This window comes from Denticeps clupeoides, chromosome 12 (genome assembly GCF_900700375.1).
Source record: "Denticeps clupeoides chromosome 12, fDenClu1.1, whole genome shotgun sequence".
Classification (NCBI taxonomy): Eukaryota; Metazoa; Chordata; class Actinopteri; order Clupeiformes; family Denticipitidae; genus Denticeps; species Denticeps clupeoides.
Window position 1 is genome coordinate 10,580,727 of NC_041718.1, and position 19,969 is coordinate 10,600,695.

The 19,969-nt window shown below is 42.0% G+C and overlaps 2 protein-coding genes across 2 annotated transcripts; one reads left to right on the forward strand and one right to left on the reverse strand.

Annotated features, from left to right (window-relative positions):
- Positions 1–712: 712 nt before the first annotated feature.
- dynlrb1 (dynein, light chain, roadblock-type 1) lies at positions 713–2,402 on the reverse strand. The gene is made up of 4 exons (XM_028998856.1): positions 2,212–2,402; positions 1,867–1,942; positions 1,528–1,695; positions 713–1,157 (listed from the first exon to the last, which is right to left on the reverse strand). Exons 1-4 carry the CDS (start codon positions 2,212–2,214, stop codon positions 1,114–1,116), a joined length of 291 nt encoding a protein of 96 aa, XP_028854689.1. The 5' UTR covers positions 2,215–2,402; the 3' UTR covers positions 713–1,113.
- A 6,406-nt stretch (positions 2,403–8,808) lies between these two features.
- st3gal8 (ST3 beta-galactoside alpha-2,3-sialyltransferase 8) lies at positions 8,809–19,896 on the forward strand. The gene is made up of 7 exons (XM_028997467.1): positions 8,809–8,908; positions 13,389–14,161; positions 15,765–15,952; positions 16,399–16,578; positions 16,978–17,023; positions 17,137–17,256; positions 17,419–19,896. Exons 2-7 carry the CDS (start codon positions 13,817–13,819, stop codon positions 17,584–17,586), a joined length of 1,047 nt encoding a protein of 348 aa, XP_028853300.1. The 5' UTR covers positions 8,809–8,908; positions 13,389–13,816; the 3' UTR covers positions 17,587–19,896.
- Positions 19,897–19,969: the final 73 nt, after the last annotated feature.

A 19,969-nucleotide genomic window follows, 5' to 3' on the forward strand; every position in this document is an offset into this window, starting at 1 on the left:
AACAACGGGCAATTATTACAAATCATAAATTAGGCAATTAACAATGGAAGAGAGACAGACCATCATAATACTTTTGTATTATGTATTACCTTTCAGGTACAGCCTTAGTATCTGGTGGAACGGGTCTGGCAGACCCAAAGCCACAACAGCATCAGAAGTGGGGCAGTGGTGGCCTAGTGGGTAAGGAAGTGGACCCATAATCGGAAGCACTGTCCCCACATGCTGATTCTCGGGTGCCAAGGGTGATGGGTGTGCTTCACAATGACAATCACTTCACTTTCAGAAGACAGGTTTCTGACACCTTGGTGGCTCACATGCAATAGTGATGCTAATATGGCTTGTAATAAGCAAGTGTCAGTTTCAGCAAGGAAGCCATTGCTAAGATGTCAGAACAAGAACCTGTAATACTGAAGGCTGAAAGAAAGTGCTGTGGACTGATGAATCTAAATCTGCAGGGTTTTTGAATGCCAATCAGTAGGCGAAATGATTGTTCTCAGTGTGTGACCTCAGCGACAGAGCTGGGAAGAACTTTCTTGTGAAGACTGTTATATCAGTTATAGCTGCTTGACTTCTTTGGTCAACAGTTGGTCAATTGTTTATTAGTTCTATGCTTTCATTTCAGAGCACAATGATACATTGTGCTGCTTGAATTTAAATAAAAAAAATGGGGCTACCAGTTATGGCAGCAAGAATTTAGGAGACACTTAAAGAAAACACTTGAACCAGAACATTTATTACTCCAAAGCAATAATAATAATAATAAAGATTACATGGAGGCACAAGCAGATATCATGTAGTGTACATTTCTGCTGAATTTAGTGCCACACTGAACAAATATGTAAACTAAACAATAAATACATGTAGCGTCACATATAAGCAACACCTGCAAAAAAGTTGTCAGACCAAGAATTAAGAGCGATTTGGAATGATAAAAAAAATTCATGCACTTCCTTTCCAAAAAGCATCAGCTGTTAAGCCTGCATAACACTTAATCATTTGATGGAATCATTTATTCAATACCCCAAAACATCTTTATTGCAGGTGAACAATATACCGAGAATGCATTTTGCCATTTAACAGGAAGAACTAAAAGTTTAAAATACACCGGTCTTCTTATTCCGAAGGGTTCTGAATGACAATGAGGAAATAGTCCTTATCTGTAAGAGCAAATAAGAAAAGTTAATATGTGTACTATCACAAAGATGTTAGTCACGTTAACCACTACAAATATAGATTCCACTACAATAAAATTTATGAAAAACTATTTGTAGTCTGTGATTTGATTCAACCCTGGACATCCATTTAACTTATACAGTAGGCTGCATAGATTTTTAAGAAATGTTCATATTGATATTTCTTCACAACATTTTTCAGACTATTACATCAAAATACAATATTATTGTGTATCCTACTGATAAGAAAACATAAATGCTTTGAGGAGGTATCTTTAATTAGATACTAAGTATGATGTAAATAAGATCAACTTTGAGGATCCTGTACCAACGTCAAAGTTTTTGTTGTCCTTACCGGGTGCAATCATTATCTCATTCTTCTTGGAACGAACTCTTAGAAAGGTCAGGTCGTTTTGAGGGTCAATTTCCCTGACCGTGCTCCGAGCTTTCATCACCAACTGGTGGATCAAGCCAGCATAGTGTACTGTGTTGGAGTTGTCTAAGGTAGTTTTAATAGGAATTCCTGCACAGAGAAATTAACAAAGGACCTGAAACGAATCTGCTTCCAGTGTTCGTTTCACAATGCCAGCATTACAGATGAGGACTTCTGCTGACGGCATGTGACCACCGGACAGTATTAAACTATTTCAGAGCCTGAACATAGAGAATAAAACAGTGGAATAAAAATCCTCACCTTCAGCGTTGACGATGATGATCCCTTGAACGCCTTTCTGGCTCTGGATTCTCTTTATGGTTTCCTCAACTTCCGCCTTTAACAAAAAATAAATAAGCCTGCGAGTCACTAAACAGCTAATAATAATAACAAAGAGAATTGTGTGAATCTGAAATATGCTTCCAACGCCTTGGTAGTGAAAAGCCCAACAATCGCTACAGAAATACAGCTAGCCTGACATCAAGCAAACAAATCCAATGGCAACGCCCAACAAACATCTTACACATTCACACCAACGAACAAAAACCAAAAACAGGCTTTTGCCGTCATGTGACTTGGAATAGTGCACAATATGAAAATACTTTCCATTTTACGGAGGGTGATCGGGCCGTGGAAAAACAAAAAGAAAGTCTCGTTTTGTCAGTGTTTGCTAGCTACTGCTGCCAGCGGAAGACGAAGGCACAAGCTCTTCCGGTCATGCGCAGTTGCAACTATTATGTTACCGCTACTGCGATGTTGCCAAAGTCCGATTAAAAGTCCGCAACGTGGTTCTGTTGGGATTTGTTGACACATGTCCCCCAAATCTCCCAAGCGCCAGGACATGTCCGCTAAGAGTAGCAATAGAAATGACGTCCTTGTCACGCCATGAAAACGCTGTGTAAAAAGGTGAAGTGCTGTTTGCTGCCACCTAGTGGAATATTGTACATGTTTCTAATAAAAATAATATAATACAAGATAAGAACAAATGTTACAACGTTTTAATGCATTTCTTCCTGTTTATAATGTGTATGTTATCTTTCAACAAAATATAGGTAATATTTGTTTTATATGAGCATTCACAGATTTGGTGTTCTTACATATAACAGATTGCCTAAAATGAAGAAATGAAGCGCCTGTAAATAGTTTCGATGTGCAATGGCTCCCACGGGAGATACGTTAGGTGCATCAGTTTGGGAAAATTTATCAGATTACCCTGTTGCATTTTGTCCTGAAATTCATCTCAAACATCCTTTCCTGGCAGCTAGGTGAAAAGGAAACAGCGAGAAATTTGTTGTGAAACTGAGATAAAAATCATTCTTATCCAGCAGAGCAATTCCATACAAAACTGCTAAAAGAAAAGCTGCCTCCTTGCCCTTAACCCTAATTAGGGACAATTTACACAATCACACAATCTGGTAAAGGAAGATAAAAGTAATGCCATGGAATGTTAAAGGCCCCCTGTTTTTCTTTTTTGCTTTTATATCGGTCTTAGTGGTCCCCTAATACTGTATCTGAAGTCTCTTTCTGAAATTACAGCCAGTTGGTTCAGTCCTACAATGGGATCTTCCCGGTACCGTTTCGGTGTTTGTAGCTTCAAATGGTAATGAGGAGGAAACAGGTGGAATGAGGAGGAGACCAGTTTATAGAAGTTTGCGGAAAGGATGTCATCAACACCATTCACCAACCACAATGTTTGGAGCAGAGAGGGTGTCATGTAATCTTTCCCCTTATGATGACATAAGGAGAGAAATTCCAGATCTGGTATTCTGTCGGATCAGCATGCTTTGTCAGAATAGCATACTGGTAGAGCAAACTGATCGTCCTAACCCTAACCCTTACCCTAATCCTAACCGTAACCATACCCACACGTACACTGGCATTATATTCAATTTCTTACTTTTATTTGGTGGTATGTAGAATGCTAGACGTGACCAAACGGCACCGTGATCGTGTCACCCATTGGTGTGCCATGCTGATCTGTTTAAACACCAGTCATCTAAGCTGCCGCTCTCTGAACGGCGAGCAGAATGACTTAAGCACTCTTTATACATATATGATCCCGCTACTGCATGACCATAAACAGGATATTAGAACTCGTATTAATGTTAAATAATCTCACAAAGAGAAATTTAAAGGTGATGGGCAGTAGCCTAGTGGGTAATACACTCGCTTATGAATCAGAAGACCCAGGATCAAACCCCACATTGTGTCTCTGAGCAAGACACTCATCCCTAAGTGGCTCCAGGGGGACTGTCCCTGTAACTACTGATTGTAAGTAGTGGATAAATACTGATAAATGCTGTAAATGTTGTTCCTCGTGCCTGCAAATGACTGGGATAGTCTCTGGTTTGGTACTTCAAACCAGTTTCTAATAATCTATTGTCATCGTCCTACCCAGAGAGATGAGAGAGAATACACCTGTAGAGCGAGTGGTCCGAGTGCTCAGATACAACCGGTTCTAATATGTGATCAAAGTCCCTGTGGTCACCGCCCAGGGTTGGAAACAGGATTCTTCTGTTTCCATTGTTCTGTTTGTTTTTGAGTTGAGTTCTTTCCCTTATGGGTCGGAGAAAGATGTAACCATTGAAAATGCTGTATGATAGAATACAGAACCATTCAGGTATTAATTTTTTTAAAATGATTTCTTGTTTCTTTTTTGTTTGCGTTAAAAAAAAAAACATTGGACGACCCCACAGGGTTCCACCTTGAGTATTAAAAATACAATGTGTTTAAAGAGACAATATTCATTTCCATGATTTGTAAGTGGCCGCTGTTCTATCCTACCTTTCATTATCTTTAAATAATATGGAAAGAAACATTTTTAAATAATCCTGTTCTTGCTTGTGTCGATTCCTTCTCTTTTTCTCAACACAGGCTACCCAGACTGTAACTCACTTCGGGCTGGTCTTCCTCTTAGCGCTGATCTCTCCAGCTGATCCAAATACCTCCACTGGTTCTGCATCATAAAGCCCTCCGACCTCAGATCTCACACCACTCCTCACTCTGTACCTCGAGCTCTCCGATCCTCCTGCTCGACTGGTCCCACCATCTCATAAGTGGCCGAATAAACTTGTTCAAACAGTCAATTTAGATCTTCAAATGCAAGCTAAAAACCCTCCTTTTTAGGAAATACTTCAATTAAAATGACCTCTTATGTATATTCCTTTTTTCAAAATGGTTGGATTATTACACTAGTATTAGTATTATAGTGTAGAAGAAAGAATCCGTAGGCCCAGACACTCCACGTGTTTCACCTTTGGTCATGGAACAGCCAGAAAACAACTGTATCTCACTTTAAACCTTGGAGACGTACAAGGCGAAGATGTTTTCCAAACAAGTGTCCTTGTCCAGGCGCCGATGACGAAGCTGGTGTGATCCTGCCTTCCTACTCTTCATTGCCTACAGTGGAATAAATATGCTTGTGAACGTACTAACGGTGGGAGTTCTTCTTGCGAGTTCCCCCCATGGCCATTTTAAATAAACTTGGATAATCAATTCAATTGACTTCCTCAGACGGGAAATTTCCCGCCACAATAGTATTTACAGATCGCTTCTTTTCCAAATTCGATTTCTCTATGTGATTTACTTTTTAAAGTTGCGCTGGATGAGAGCGTCTGCCAAATGCAAATATAAGTAATGCTGAACAACATATTTATTTCTATTGCTGAGAACCAGAACTATAAATATACTTTATATATAAAACCAAACAGAAACATTTGCTTTTTCATAAGATTTTTACCTATTTGGTCATGTGACAAGATGGCCCAAATGTTGGCTTTGTAATGATATAGCCAATAAATATTTCCCTTCCTTACTTGATCTACTTTGTCATATGTCATAACCCTGTCATAAACACACGCTTACAGCAACTGCAATAACATTCATTCTTCCCATGTCCCCACGGACTGTTCACTGCCACCAGCTGCCTCGCGCTTGTGAGGTTTCCATCTGCTACTGCCAGGGCAGACGGGTGGGTGTTGACTGACGATGACTGGTGACCGTTGCTCCGTCTCACCCTGCTTATCACTCGGACCCTCACAGCTGGACCCCTGAGATGAGATCATGTGCCTTCATGGTGATTGTTGACCAGGCGGCAGGGGCCAAGAGATAGCTTTGTCAAACAAGCCAACTCCACTGGACTTTTTGAGTAAATAAAGATGGAGTCAGTCCCCTCAGCCATGGATTGCATAAGTTTCCCAGGAATTAATAATGTTTATTTCATGCGTTCAATATGTCTTAAAATGAATGTGCCACAAGCTCCTCGAATTGCTGTGCACATTAAAGGTATTTAAATAAAGTATGACTGACTGAACAAATGCAACCTCCTAAATTCTTGTAAAACATTGTGAACAGGACACAGAGTAGTTAAAACATAAATTATTGTTGTGTTTCAATAACACCATTTTTGTCTTCTGTGCTTTATAATTTTCTTATCTTATTCCAGTCTTACAGATGAGACGTTCTCCCAGAGTGTAAAAGGGAAGCAGGAAAAGGGAAAAAAATTGCTCTCATGCTGAGTCTGAAACACGCCCTTACGTCATAATGTGAACCATCTTGTGCTGCTCCTGCTCTGTTATAACCTCAGGAATGGGGACCCAGCGTGTCAGGAGCCGAACTTGACTGTGACTCAGACTTTTTCCGGCTTGTTCCAGGCTCAGCCCTCATTTCGCCGGCTTGCTCACCTTAGAACCAGTTTTCTGGCTGCTGCCTGTGATTTGATCCTCTGCTGCGCCGTTGCTCGGAGGTGTACCGTCACGGATGTATACAGAGGTACGGTAGCTCTTCAAATGTGCTCAAAGTGGCAATTTTTTTCTGGTGTGAGAGCATTGCTATAAACGCAGTCAGTGTAGAAGAAAGAATCCGTAGGCCCAGACGCTCCATGTGTTTCACCTTTGGTCATGGAACAGCCAGAAAGCAACCGTATCTCACTTTAAACCTTGGTGATGTACAAGGCGAAGATGTTTTCCAAACAAGTGTCCTTGTCCCGGCGTCAATGACGAAGCTGGTGTGAAATATGCTTGTGAACGTACTAACGGTGGGAGTTCTCTGGCGAGTTCCCCCCATGGCCATGGTAAAATAAACTGGATAATCAATTCAATTGACTTCCTTTATTGCAGCTCCCCTGACGGAACATTTCCCACCACATCAGCAGCAGATGGAAGCTCTATTTCTGTAATTGTCAACTAAACAGTATTGTGTGTTTGGGCAGACAGGAGAGCCCATAATTAACCGAACAACTGAGAAGAATGTGCAGGCAAGTGGGGTATATATGTATTCTTAACCATTGGTTTGATCACAGCATGGCCTTAATTCTCGGACCAGTTTATTTACGATTATTATTAGCTGGACTCTTGCTCTATGCCAGGGATCTCAGTCCTGACTGGCTCTCCTGGGCATTAGCCAGTGTGTCGATTTAGGATGGCATTTGTGGGCAGCGTGTGCCAACCCCACTTTAAGGTACCACTTGCACGTTATTAATAAGACTGAACTTGCAATCAGAGCTGGGCAACTTCTGTTTTTTTTTTTTTTCCAGCGAGAGTTTGCTCATGTGACCCGTGGATTGTAACATGATTTAAAGGTTTAAAAGGCTTAGCGCGCACACTCACTGGTTGTGGCTCTGCACACACGAACAATAAAGCGTTTGAGAGCGCTGCGGTCGCTTGCGCCACAAAACTGTACATTGCATGTATTCGGTTACTGGTAATCTCAGAAGGCCATGAGCAAAAAAAAAAGTATTCTGACCACTTAAAATGAAGTGTGAAAAGAAAATATATGAAGTCATCACAAGTGGAAAATGTTCATAATGCAGAAACTTTCCAAACCTCAGTTAAAGATGGTCAGTGATTCTGCCTGCACAAACAGGAAAATATTCCAGCATACAAATCCCAGCAAGCTCTCTTTTAAAGTCATTTGAGTTGGTTACACATGTGATCAGATTGGGATAGAAATGATCTATGCCAAAGACAATTTGGCTCTGTTATCTGGCCAAATAATGTCAGGCTAATTCATTTGGAGCAAATCCCACATTCAAAAACAAGCTCAAGGCCTTGATAATAGATCATTTGCAGGCCTATCTTAGCTTTACACAAACCAGACACAGGAAGGAAGTCGAGTGGGGGAGATCGCCTCCATTAGATTGCGATGTTTCTCTCTCTACTTCATTTAGAGTACAGAGTAATAAAGCAGGACTGTCTGAAAGCTCCAGCCAATTGGATTGAGTGAAACAAGGATCTCTGCCTCACAGACAGACATGGCTGAAAATCCTACCCAATTAAGACAAGGTTGTCGCCAAGGACTGAAGTAATTTTAGAATTTACATTAGTGTACACATTAATATGAAGAATTCTGTAGCTTTCAGAACCAAAAATACAGCACTGTATTGCAGCTAACAAAAAAGAGCCTGAATATAAAGTGTTATGACATAGAAGTCTTATTTAGAGTGTTATGAACTAGAAGTCTTATGAAGAGTGTTATGAACTAGAAGTCTAAATATAGTTATGACATAGAAGTCTGAATATAGTGTTATAAACTAGAAGTCTTATGAAGAGTGTTATGAACTAGAAGTCTAAATATAGAGTTATGAACAAGAAGTCTGAATATAGAGTGTTATGAACTAGAAGTCTTATGAAGAGTGCTATGAATAAGAAATTTCTGATTCGGTGAAGGACAGAATTCTGTCCTTGCTGTAATCTGATTGGTCAGTCTTCTATGGCTATCAAAGTTAACTGAAAACAGATGGATGAGTATTTTAGACCAGGAAACAAACCAGACATAGCTTAAGTAAACATTCCAAACAAACACAGCACTGGAACAATAGCCAATTGGACTATTAAGTTTTATTGTACGTATTTATTTGATTATTTAAAACTGGGCATGCGTGGCTCGAGTTGAACCCTTTCTCTTTATTTTCATGAGCCACGCCCATGACAGCGTGGACGCCACCCTAGATCCAAAAACTTCCCAAAAAACTTTACCGCAAAAAAAAGGGCTACGATACAGTATAAAACAAACAAAAATCCGCATGAATATGGAATCATAAAAAAAATTATTGGGTCATACAAAAGATAAGTATTTTTTTTTTGCTTAGGGCACAAATAGATACTCAGCTATTCTTCACTATTTGTGACAGTAGAAACGTCATTCGTTGCTTTACTGTTAACACACGCACACACACACACACACACACACACACACACACACACACACACACACACAGGGGAGGCTGGGCACGACGCCTCGACATCATTACTGTCTTGATCGCGCTACAGAACGGACCGCTGCCTCCACACACTCCACACCCACAGTAAGTAGGCAACTCCTCGGCTACACCAGCCCGCCGAAACCCACTCGGCTCCGTGGCGGGTCGTCTCGGCGAATTCCAAACTTCGCGGCGACTTTTAACCAGCCCGCAGAGGGAAAGAACGGAACTCGTGCGAACATGGTGGGGGGGACCGAGGAGATGACAAGCGAGCTTCTGACCAAGTCTCCAGGAAACGCGCTTTCCGCCAAAACGTTCCGCTCGTTTTAGGAGAAACTCCTGTTGCGCAAAAGTGCTGTTCTGAAAGTGCCAGGGCCGCCGGGGCCGCCGCTTTCCGCGGTCTGAGCCTCGCTCCGCGTTTGCAACTTTTTGTTGCGGCAAAGTTGAGGCGCGGAGGCGAGTATTTCTGCTCCACTCGCCGAGAAACGCGGCTCGGAGTCACCCGACCCTCCCACGGGCGTGGGGGTAATGACGTGCGGTTATAACGCGTCCCACGGCGACGCGCCTGGCACCCCGGGGGACCCCAGCTGTCCTACATTCCTGGACGTGCGTAAGGGGGCAGGAAACGGGCGCGTTTCCTGTGGAGGTGAGGCCTGTTCCGTCCCATCAGCAATTTTCTGGACATCTACGTCCCCACGTCCCCCTTGCTCAGGGACACGAGGATAGAAAAGTGGGGTTTGAACCCGCGACTCCGTGGTCTTCTGGTTGGTTTGGCCCCGCTGGGTATGCTGGGCAACATCGATCTGTTCACTAATTCCAGGGATTTGTCTACCTGCCATGGGGAAGGTGAACCTCAAGCTTAATGACCCAGGCTGTTGACTCTGTCATTTCTTTGGACACGAATTCAAACAAATCCTAAACTAGAGAGCTTTGTAGTCAACGTGTAGTTTCTGTTTTGTTTTTTTTTTATTCAAAATTTTGTATAGAACTTTGTGTTACAAAAATACAGACCCATTTATTACCTGCTAACCGTCCTCTTTACCTGACAAACTAAAGATGCAAATGACTGCATTTCTTCTAACCGTAGGGCTTGCAGACCACCAGGCTGTCTTCACTTTAAATTGAAATATATGTATACAGTACAGGCCAAAAGTTTGGACACATCTTCTCATTCAACGTGTTTTCTTTATTTTCATGACCATTTACGTTGGTAGATTCTCACTGAAGGCATCAAAACTATGAATGAACACATGTGGAGTTATGTACTTAACAAAAAGTGGAGACCTGGCCTCCACAGTCACCGGACCTGAACCCAATCCAGATGGTTTGTGGTGAGCTGGACCGCAGAGTGAAGGCAAAGAGGCCAACAAGTGCTAAACACCTCTGGGAACTCCTTCAAGACTGTTGGAAAACCATTTCAGGTGACGACCTCTTGAAGCTCATGGAGAGAATGCCAAGAGTGTGCAAAGCAGTAATCAGAGCAAAGAAACTAGAATATAAAACATGTTTTCAGTTATTTCACCTTTTTTGTTAAGTACATAACTCCACATGTGTTCATTCATAGTTTTGATGCCTTCAGTGAGAATCTACCAACGTAAATGGTCTTGAAATTGAAGAGAACACATTGAATGAGAAGGTGTGTCCAAACTTTTGGCCTGTACTGTATATTTTTGGCACCAAACCCATGCTGGTTTTTAGATGCTGCCAGTCCCAATTCTCCTGTTACATCCTGGTCCTGTTATTCAAGGTCTCGTGCACTCATCTCCTTTGATTTTGGGAAAGGGGGATGGGCTCTGCCCTGTGCTGACAGAGAGTATTTTGGCACCGCCTTGCTGAGCTGTGTTTAGCAGGTCTGTGGTTTTTGTCTCCGCCGTGTTAGTCGTCTGTGCTGGGACGCTCCTCACCCCTGAATCAGCTGAAAGTCAGCTGACCTCGCAGCACTTACACCGCCCGTCCACATCCCCAGCGCTCCCCTTATCTTGGGCTCGGGCGGCTCCCGCTGCGGAGGTTGGGGAGGTGTTGGGGGGGTGGGGGGTGGTTTGAAGCCTCCTTGGCTGCGGTTCACTTCCAAAGACTGAACGCAGTCCAGTCCAGCGGTGTGAGTGTGTAACCATGGGGACAGCTCAGCAGCAGGCCAGCAGCGGAGCAGAAAAAAGAGGCCGTGCAGACCACGGAGCAGAGACACTCGTCTGGGACACCGCCGTCTGTAGGTCAAACTCCGCAGCGTGCCTCTCATCATCCGTTGGCTCTTTCTTTGGGCATTAGCAAGGAATACGGATACATGGTCACCACACAGTTACGTCATGATGTGTTGTGATACTGTACATATATAGCGGCTTATTTTGATATCCTACAGTTCATTGAAAATGTTAAAATCAAGCTGAAATGCAACATGCCGTGTACAATCTGTATTATTATATGAATAATTATATGAATAAACAACATAGCTCGGCACTGAATTAGTAGACACCAAAAACATTTAGATAAAAAGCATAGAATTAAAGTGCCCAGTCGGTTATCTAAGGTTGGTGTGGTGCATATGTACACAGACGCACACAAATTAAAGAAACAATCACACAGAAATATGTTAATGAACTAAACTCAAACAATAGTGGTTGGCCTAGCGGTTAAGGAAGCGGCCCCAAAAACAAAAGGTTTCCGGTTCGAATCCTGGTGTGCCAAGGTGCCACTGAGTAGAGCACCTTCGCCCACACACTGCTCCCCGGGCGCCTGTCACGGCTGCCCACTGTTCTCCGAGGGCGATGGATAAAAGCAGAGGACACATTTGCATGTGTTCACTATACTTTAGAAATGAACATGGATACAAATGAGTGAGCTATTTGTGTTGAGGCAAGTTCTGCAAGTTTCGTTTTTTTCATGCAGTACATGGCTGACTGTATTGCTGCGCTTGAAAAGGCAGCTTGTTCTTCAATCCCTTCCCAGCAATCGGCCCACACTGTGAAGCTCAATTCAATATGCGAGCAAAGCATTTCAAATGTGGCATATGGGCAAGTTGCGCTGCAATGTGACTACGGCAGGGTCCCATTTCTCCACTGTCCCTCTTGGAGAGTCAGTGGCCAGTCCTCATTAATGTTCTGCATCATGATCGGACGTTTCCGTAGCTCCAGCAATCGCACTTGAGTGCCACTTGCAGAGAGAAGAGATTTTTGTACACCTTGCATTACCTCCTCATACATTCTGGGACCACATAGCATGGCGCCACGGTGTTTGCCATGTACCTGAACCACACAATCCTGTCAAATAAAATGCACCACCGATTCTGTCATTTTTCTGAGCGCGAGGCGAGTCGGATGCCAGTATGTTTGCGGTCTCCGGTGTACTTTGTTGTCTTGTATATATCCGGAAGGTTCCTGCTCAAATGAACTTGTAAATTGGTTGTGCTGCCTGAATATTTCACAGAAGCGTGACAAAGCTTGCAAATTCCTTGTTTACTTTATCCAAGTCGATTCTACCTGGTTAATTTTTACATGTTGAAGGGGGTCACTATAGGGGTCACGTTTTGCAATTTCACTGTGCCTGAAATGCCAGTTGTACAGCGCCATCTTCAGGAGTGGAGGTTAGAGTCGCAGTTCTTATGAACTGGTGTCCCTGAACCATTATGCTGTATCACTTTTCCCCCACCTCTTGTTTTTAACACCTGTGATGTGATCATGTTTCCAGTGGGTAACACACACGCTTATAAACCAGAAGACCCAGGTTCAAATCCCACTTAACACCACTGTGTCCCTGAGCAAGACACTTAACCCTAAGTGTCTCCAGGGGGGGACTGTCCCTGTAACTACTGATTGTAAGTCACTCTGGAAAAGGGCGTCTGATAAATGCCGTAAATGTAAATGTATGTAAATGTATTGCGGTTGTGGATGACAGTCATTAATATACAGATGGATTTTGTATTAATGTTCCTTGTATACAAAATAGTGGACCCATTCAGTATTGTAAAAGAAAAAACACAGCAGAGCTGCTTTACACATGCATCTAGAATATAATAGATACGCCTTCTGAATACATGATATGTACTGTTCGGGAATATATTGCCGATGTCTTGTAAATGCAAATGTGGAAGAGGGGATAGGTGAGGAGGGTAATGAATAAAAGCAGTATTCATGTTGATATTTAATTCATGTTGATTCTGATATGCCAGATGTGGCATATAACAATGAAACTGCGACAGAACAAAACACAAGTGTGTGAAGGTTGTGTAAAAATGTTAGAATGGCTCAATCAAAAACAGATGTAGATGATATTTTATTCATGTTCATGCTTATAGGCAAAAAGTTATTGAGCAATTGCCAATGCAGACATATATTGCACAAGACCAAAAATATATAATAATGATACAACACAGCTGTTTTACACATGCAATTAAAACATATTCCTAAATACATAATTTTTTTTATCTTTCTATATTTTATGTAATACATTACTGCATGCATTTATGACAACGTATTTTAAAAATTTAGTCATCAGCACTTTCTCAGGGTTTTTTTTTTCCCCAAAATCGTCACTGACAGACAAATACTACTTTTTTGCTTTTCTACCTGAACATTTCTTTTGTGTGTTTTAGGGGAGGTGTTTTTGTGTGTTAGCCTTTTTGAGAAGAGACACGAAGAGCCAGAGCCTAAAGAAGGTTTTGCCAACAGGAAGAGAACAGAAATGAATTGGACCCCTCCTTCGCGCTTTTCTGTTTTCATTTTTTGCCAATCACTCTGAGCTTGTGAAAACTGCCTGCTCGTTGAGAGCCAAGGCTTTGTGCAGGGCCTTAGGAGATCCATCATGGGGCAAATAACAGGAGAAAACAACAGGTAGAGACAACATGATTTATGAAGTCATTTTTCTTCCCTGAGGAAACAGCATTTTTTGTGAACTTCCCAGTATCTGGCTGGCTCAGAGGGGAGGTTGAGGTTGGAAATTGTTCCTGAGGGAGTATCTTCTTGGAACTGCATGGGAGCATCGTTGTGCAGCGCAGATCAGCCAAGTTGTGTTTGAATAGTCATGTTGCTGAAGAAGAAGGTGTGCCTAGCCATACTGCTGTTCTGCATCTTGGTCATCGTGATTGTCACGCACACCATGCAGAAGGGCAGCATCCTCCCGGTGGCCGTGGTGGCCAGTGTGTGGCTGCACGAATCATCCAGACCCAACCAAACACAGACATTATTCTCTGCTGCTTCCAAACCCTCTGCACCGGTACTCACCCCGAAACGTGCCTGCAGCTGCTCTTCATGCGTCGCCGAAAGAGGAGCCTCAGACTGGTTTGATGAACGCTTTGATCACGAACAGCAGCCCTACCTCAAAAGTGTGGACGATAGCATAGATCCTCTGTCCCTAAAGTGGTGGCTTGTAAGTATCTCATTCTCAGTAACTCTGTAATAACTAACCCTCTGATGTTAATCCTGCCTATTGTAGGGCTTTAGTAGTAGTCTAGTCGGTAACACACTCGCCTATGAACCAGAAGACCCAGGTTCAAATCCCACTTACTACCATTGTGTCCCTGAGCAAGACACTTAACCCTAAGTTGCTCCAGGTGGGACTGTCCCTGTAACTACTGATTGTAAGTCGCTCTGGATAAGGGCATCTGATAAATGCTGTAAATGTAAATGTATTGCTTAAGACTAGTTCACACTACACAATTTTAATACTGACTTTGATATCAATCTCCCAATCAGGAGATGATCAGCGATTGCCAATCACGATGTGTGAACAGGGACAAATAAGCTCACAAACAATGACCAGATGACAAAGTAAAATATTGTAGTTGCCATCGAGCGAGAGCCAGTAAGAGGGCAGGACATGGACATCCAGCTCTCTTTGTAGAAGAGATTAAGTTCTTGACCATTCCATCAATACCTGTGTGCCATATGACCTGTCAGGGGGTAAAAGGTTGTTTAATGTGCCCCCACCCCCATCAATCTTTAGCTGTCAGTCAAAAGTGTAGCAATTTGATTGCCATGTTTTTAAGTATCACTAACTAGTTTAGAACAAGACTTTCAGGGAAGAGTCAAATTATTCTGACTGATGAAATTACTCTTCTGTACACACACTGTGATTAGTGTGTAAATAAGTGTGGAAATGATGAAATCACATAGACTTTCTGTCACCATATCAACCCAGCTGAACACTTGTCTGGATGTAAAATTAGCATGAGCTAATCTGACAACCGTTCAACTGTTCATCTGAATTAAAGGTAGCAGCTGAAAACTTGAGCATCTTGGGCATGCAGCCCCCTAAATGAGCTCCTGAAGCCACCAGGAATCATCTGGAAAGGCCACCAGTGGTGGCGTATCATCAGACCTCAACTGCTACCACCCTGCAAGCTCAGCAGGAACTTCCCCCTGTCAAATCTCCTGAGCAGTGACCAGAAATTTCATTTTTTCATCTTTTTCATCTTTAGGGTCATGTAGAAAATAAGGGGCCTGGCATGCCTGAATAATCCTCCAGCCTACCTTACTGCGTTTTTCAGTAACCTTTCATTTAAAGTAATTAGAGGCTTTTGGACGTTTGGCGGCATTGGCACAGAGGCTGCTTTGAGAGAGGCCGGACATTGTTTCTACGGTCTCAGCATGCAGTGGAACACAGGCATCTCACTCACACAGTCCAGCTCAGAGCCTTGCCTGCGAATGCTAAAACAAGTTAATGAGAGCACAACAATAAACCCAGAGGGCCACAAAGGGGACGATCAGGCATGTGAACTGTCAAGCAAGGCGTGCAAAATGCCTTAGAGCACAAACACTAAACATGACCAATTAAAAAAAACATTAAGGCACTGGAATGTGAAGGCCCCCGTGCACATTTTACAAGGTAGACCTACAGCTAGACCTGTTCCTTGAGACCCCTCTAAAAGAAGGACTTCCTTCCAACCATTAACTATGATCAGATGATCCAGGAACCAGATTCCCTGACCTCAGCCCCTTAAAAAATTTTGCCTTCCAATGTTTCCTGCCAGGCACTTCAGCGGTCAGAAAAGATAAGGATAGAGAACGTCTTGGAGAAGATGTTCCAGGTCATTTCCACTCCTTCTGATGATGTGGCTGAGCCGGAGCGATGCAGGAGGTGTGCGGTGGTGGGAAACTCTGGAAACCTGCGGGGCTCTAAGTACGGAGCGGCCATTGACACTCATGATTTTATTATACGGTACGCTCTGCTCCTGTCATGCAGACATGATTTAACACCCTATATTAACACCCTTTATTATAGGGTTGACTCCAGTACCCACCCTTGAACCACATTTTAACATGTTTGCCACCAAGACCACCAAAGAGCTATCTAAGTGCATCACCCACAATGCATTGGTTATTGTTTACACCAAACTTGAATGTTTATATTGCATAAACACATTCCTGTACATGGCACTTGTTATCACTAACACAATCATTAATATTGTTAATATATTGTTAAATGAAGAACATAAGATATTTAATTGATGCATCAATGTTTTGAAATCGGCAGCAAACAAAAATGAAAAAATGTTAGTAATAATAAAATTAATAACTGCTTATGAGTTCTTCTCAGTCTCTGCTGAAATGATTCTCCCGCAGTTAACTATTCAGCTAATTGGGCTTGGTTTCATTCTGGAACAGGATGAATAAAGCTACTACAGCCAATTTTGAGGCAGATGTTGGCAACCGAACCACCCATCACCTCATGTACCCTGAGAGCGCGGTTGACCTGGATCCTGGAGTGCACTTGGTTCTGCTGCCATTCAAGCTGCGTGACCTCCAGTGGGTGGCCAGTGCCCTGTCCACAGGAGAGGTGAAAATGTATGTATCCTATGCATCCTGTATTATCAATTGTATCACAGTTAAAGCCATGATAGAGGCTGGTATGTTGTGGCTAGAAGACTAGTGGTGAAGTGAAGTGAAGGGAAGTGCCTGTCATTGTGAAACACACACAACGATGTCCTCTGCTTTTAACCATCACCCTTGGTGAGCAGTGGGAGCCATGACAGGCTCCTTGGGAGCAGTGTGTGGGGATGGTGCTTTGCTCAGTGGCACTTCAGTTGGCGGCCCGGAATTCGAACCTTTTCATGGGTCCGGTACCTTACCCGCTAGGCCACCACTGTAAATGTTCAGTGACAATGAAGCACTCCTGCAACTAGAACAGAAGGACTTGTCTGATTAACTCATCACAACAGTTTTACTTTTTTGTTTCATCTACAGGACGTATATGAGGGTGAAAGACTTTATAAAGGCAGACAAAAATAAGGTAAGGACAAACATATCGTATTTAAACACAAAAAGCAGAGACAAACATATCGTATTTAAACACAAAAAGCAGAGCTTTCTTTTTTTTCTCTCAAACTGCAATTCTTCTCACAGGTGATTGTGGTGAACCCGGCCTTTTTCAAATACACGCATGACCACTGGAACGAACAACATGGCAGATACCCTTCCACTGGCATGCTGGCTATAATATTTGCTTTGCACATGTGTGACCAGGTTGGTATTGTTTGTCCTTACTGACATTCTAATCACAAGTTTTTTTATAATAAATTTATAATGGGTATTGTATGTACCCATACATTTAAATGGGTATGGGTAAAGTTACATTTCTTTTTTATTAAAGTGAACCCTTTTCTGACATATTTTATTCCATTTCAGGTGTCGGTTTTTGGCTATGGGGCTGACCCTTTAGGAAACTGGCACCATTACTGGGAGAATAACCAGCATGCTGGTGCTTTCCGCAAGACAGGAGTGCACCATGCAGACTTTGAGATGACGGTAATAAGCAAGCTGCATAAAGTGGGAAAGATCAAGTTCCATAGGTGAGTTGACACTAGGGCCACTCAAGACGATGCACTTCAACAATCCCAAAAAGGAGGCAAGCATTCTAAACCTGTGGCACCAGCTCCTGAAGATCACTGTGAGTGACGTTACACTGAACGGTCATCCTTTGGATTGGTTGTGCAACCTCAAGGCCAAATGAACTAGCTCTCCTGCTGACGCATGTCAACTCACAGACAGTTAGACGGACTCTTGATGAAGAAAAGCAGAACTGATAAAAGGAATATTACTGGACAAGCCAGCAGGACAGAAGTGAAGCTTCAGCACAGCTCCCTGATCTGAGGCAGTATATTTATTTCTGTGAACACTGAGAATTGCAGCAGTGCAACCGCCAACAATAGCCTGTCTTGAGCCAGTCTAAAGCCCCAGCGGCCTTAAGATGAAGGACGCATGAGCCTTAAGGGGAACTCAGAAGCCACATATGTTTTTTGTTCACTGAAGTATATCAGTACTTTGTCCAAAGTGAAGCACTTTCTGCCTTATTTGAGTGGTATGTCTCAATTTGCTGGTCCAAAATTGGAGGATGCATTTGACCACAGGGCGTGACAAGGCTGACAAGGCTGAGCGTCATTCAAATGCAGCCCAAAAATGTGTCCTTCTTTTCCGGGGATGAGAAAGACTCATTTGATGAATTGTTCACTGTTTGACCTATCCTGTAATTCATTGTGCAGATTTTTCCAGGACATGGCTGTTGCCATGTCAACAGAGGAAAACACATTTAAATTGCATGTTTCACTAGAACATGCTATTTAAATGTGGTCCCAGAAGACAAGACCTTCATTTAATTCTTCTTTTGAAGAGTTTGCCGAATGAATATAAACCTGTCGGACACACGCTGAAGTTTTAGATGTTGAATGTGTTTCTCACTGCTGAGATTTGAAATGCATTATGTACAAGAACCAGTGCATAAAATATTATGTACATGTAAAGGTTTGCTGCTTTGCATCACCATTACTTATTATAATATAAAACAGTAGATGAATCAGGGTTAAATCCCATAGTTATGGATTAGCCATATTTACAGGAGAGCATAAGTGCCTTAGTGATCAGTCACCAATGTGAAGGGTTATATAGCATTTTATGCCATGGTCTTACAAAACACTTGATTCAATTGGCTAGTTAGGGACAAGGATGTCCCAGAGGTTTTGTGTGTTTTATCACTTTTTAAAAAAAGTATTTCTAAATTCAAATTCAGGTAATAAAACAGCAAACCATAGCAACATTGGTTTGAACATAACCCACCATTGACGAGGCTAAATGTGTTTTAATCTTTCAGGTTTCAGATCTGACTTCAAGTGCATAGTCCATAGCGATTTGGCGATCAATCCTTACGAAATAGTGCTTAAAAAATATCCTCACAGTGGGGTGTTCCTCAAGCAAATCACTAGACAACCATTTTATTAGTTTTCAATCAGATTTTTGCTGAAGCAGTCAGAGACACATTGGAGCTGGTGCACACATACCATCATCCACATCGAGTTTTTATAGTATAACACACTGTGGATTATTACTCAGATCACTTCTGGGCACAGTTTCATTTTCCAGTAGAATTGGAAAAAAATATAAAATTATGTGAAATAGCTTCTTGTGTACTCTGAACATGATGAATGTCATTCCGCAGTGTTTTTGAATAAGTACGTACAATCACAATTATATGAATGTATTATTTTACCAATTATTGCCTTAATATGAGACCAATGGCGTTTAGAGCTCATGTCGGCAGAACAGAAATAATTAATAAAGAGTAATTAAGATAGAACTAAACAGTTTAAATGCAAAATAATCCTAAGAGGTATTCACTAGAACGTTTATTTTAAAAATGTTCAGAAAGTACCTACTAAATTCTGCAATGTTTTAATGAGATTTTGGTAAATACTGAAAACAAGCCTGTATCTATGCCTTTTGTATTTTTAGATTTAATACCAAAAATTGAACAGTTTACTATAAACTGTAGACATGAACTGGATATTTAGCAGTTCTTTGTGCAAACAATTATGTGGTCACTATGTTAAGGGTAGTTTTGTTTCTTTAAAGCTCAAAGTTTAAAGATTGATCGAAAAAGCAGAGAACAGAGTTGTATATGCAGCACAACAGCGGCCTTTTTCTGACTTAGTACGGCCCATACCACTTCTCCTCAACGCACTTTACTCATGAACGATACTGTTAATCTCAAGAATGTGTTTGAGACTATGTCTGGGAATGTTGTGTTACTGCTGTTGTAAAGATGAACTTTACTGGTATGAAAAATGGTCACACTGTGGTTTATCTTTTGAATAAAGAAAACTCCCCCGGTTATTACTGTCTGGACTACCATCACAAAAATGCAGAAGTTAGTTTCTCCACCGGCCCTCGATGTGTGAACTCGCTT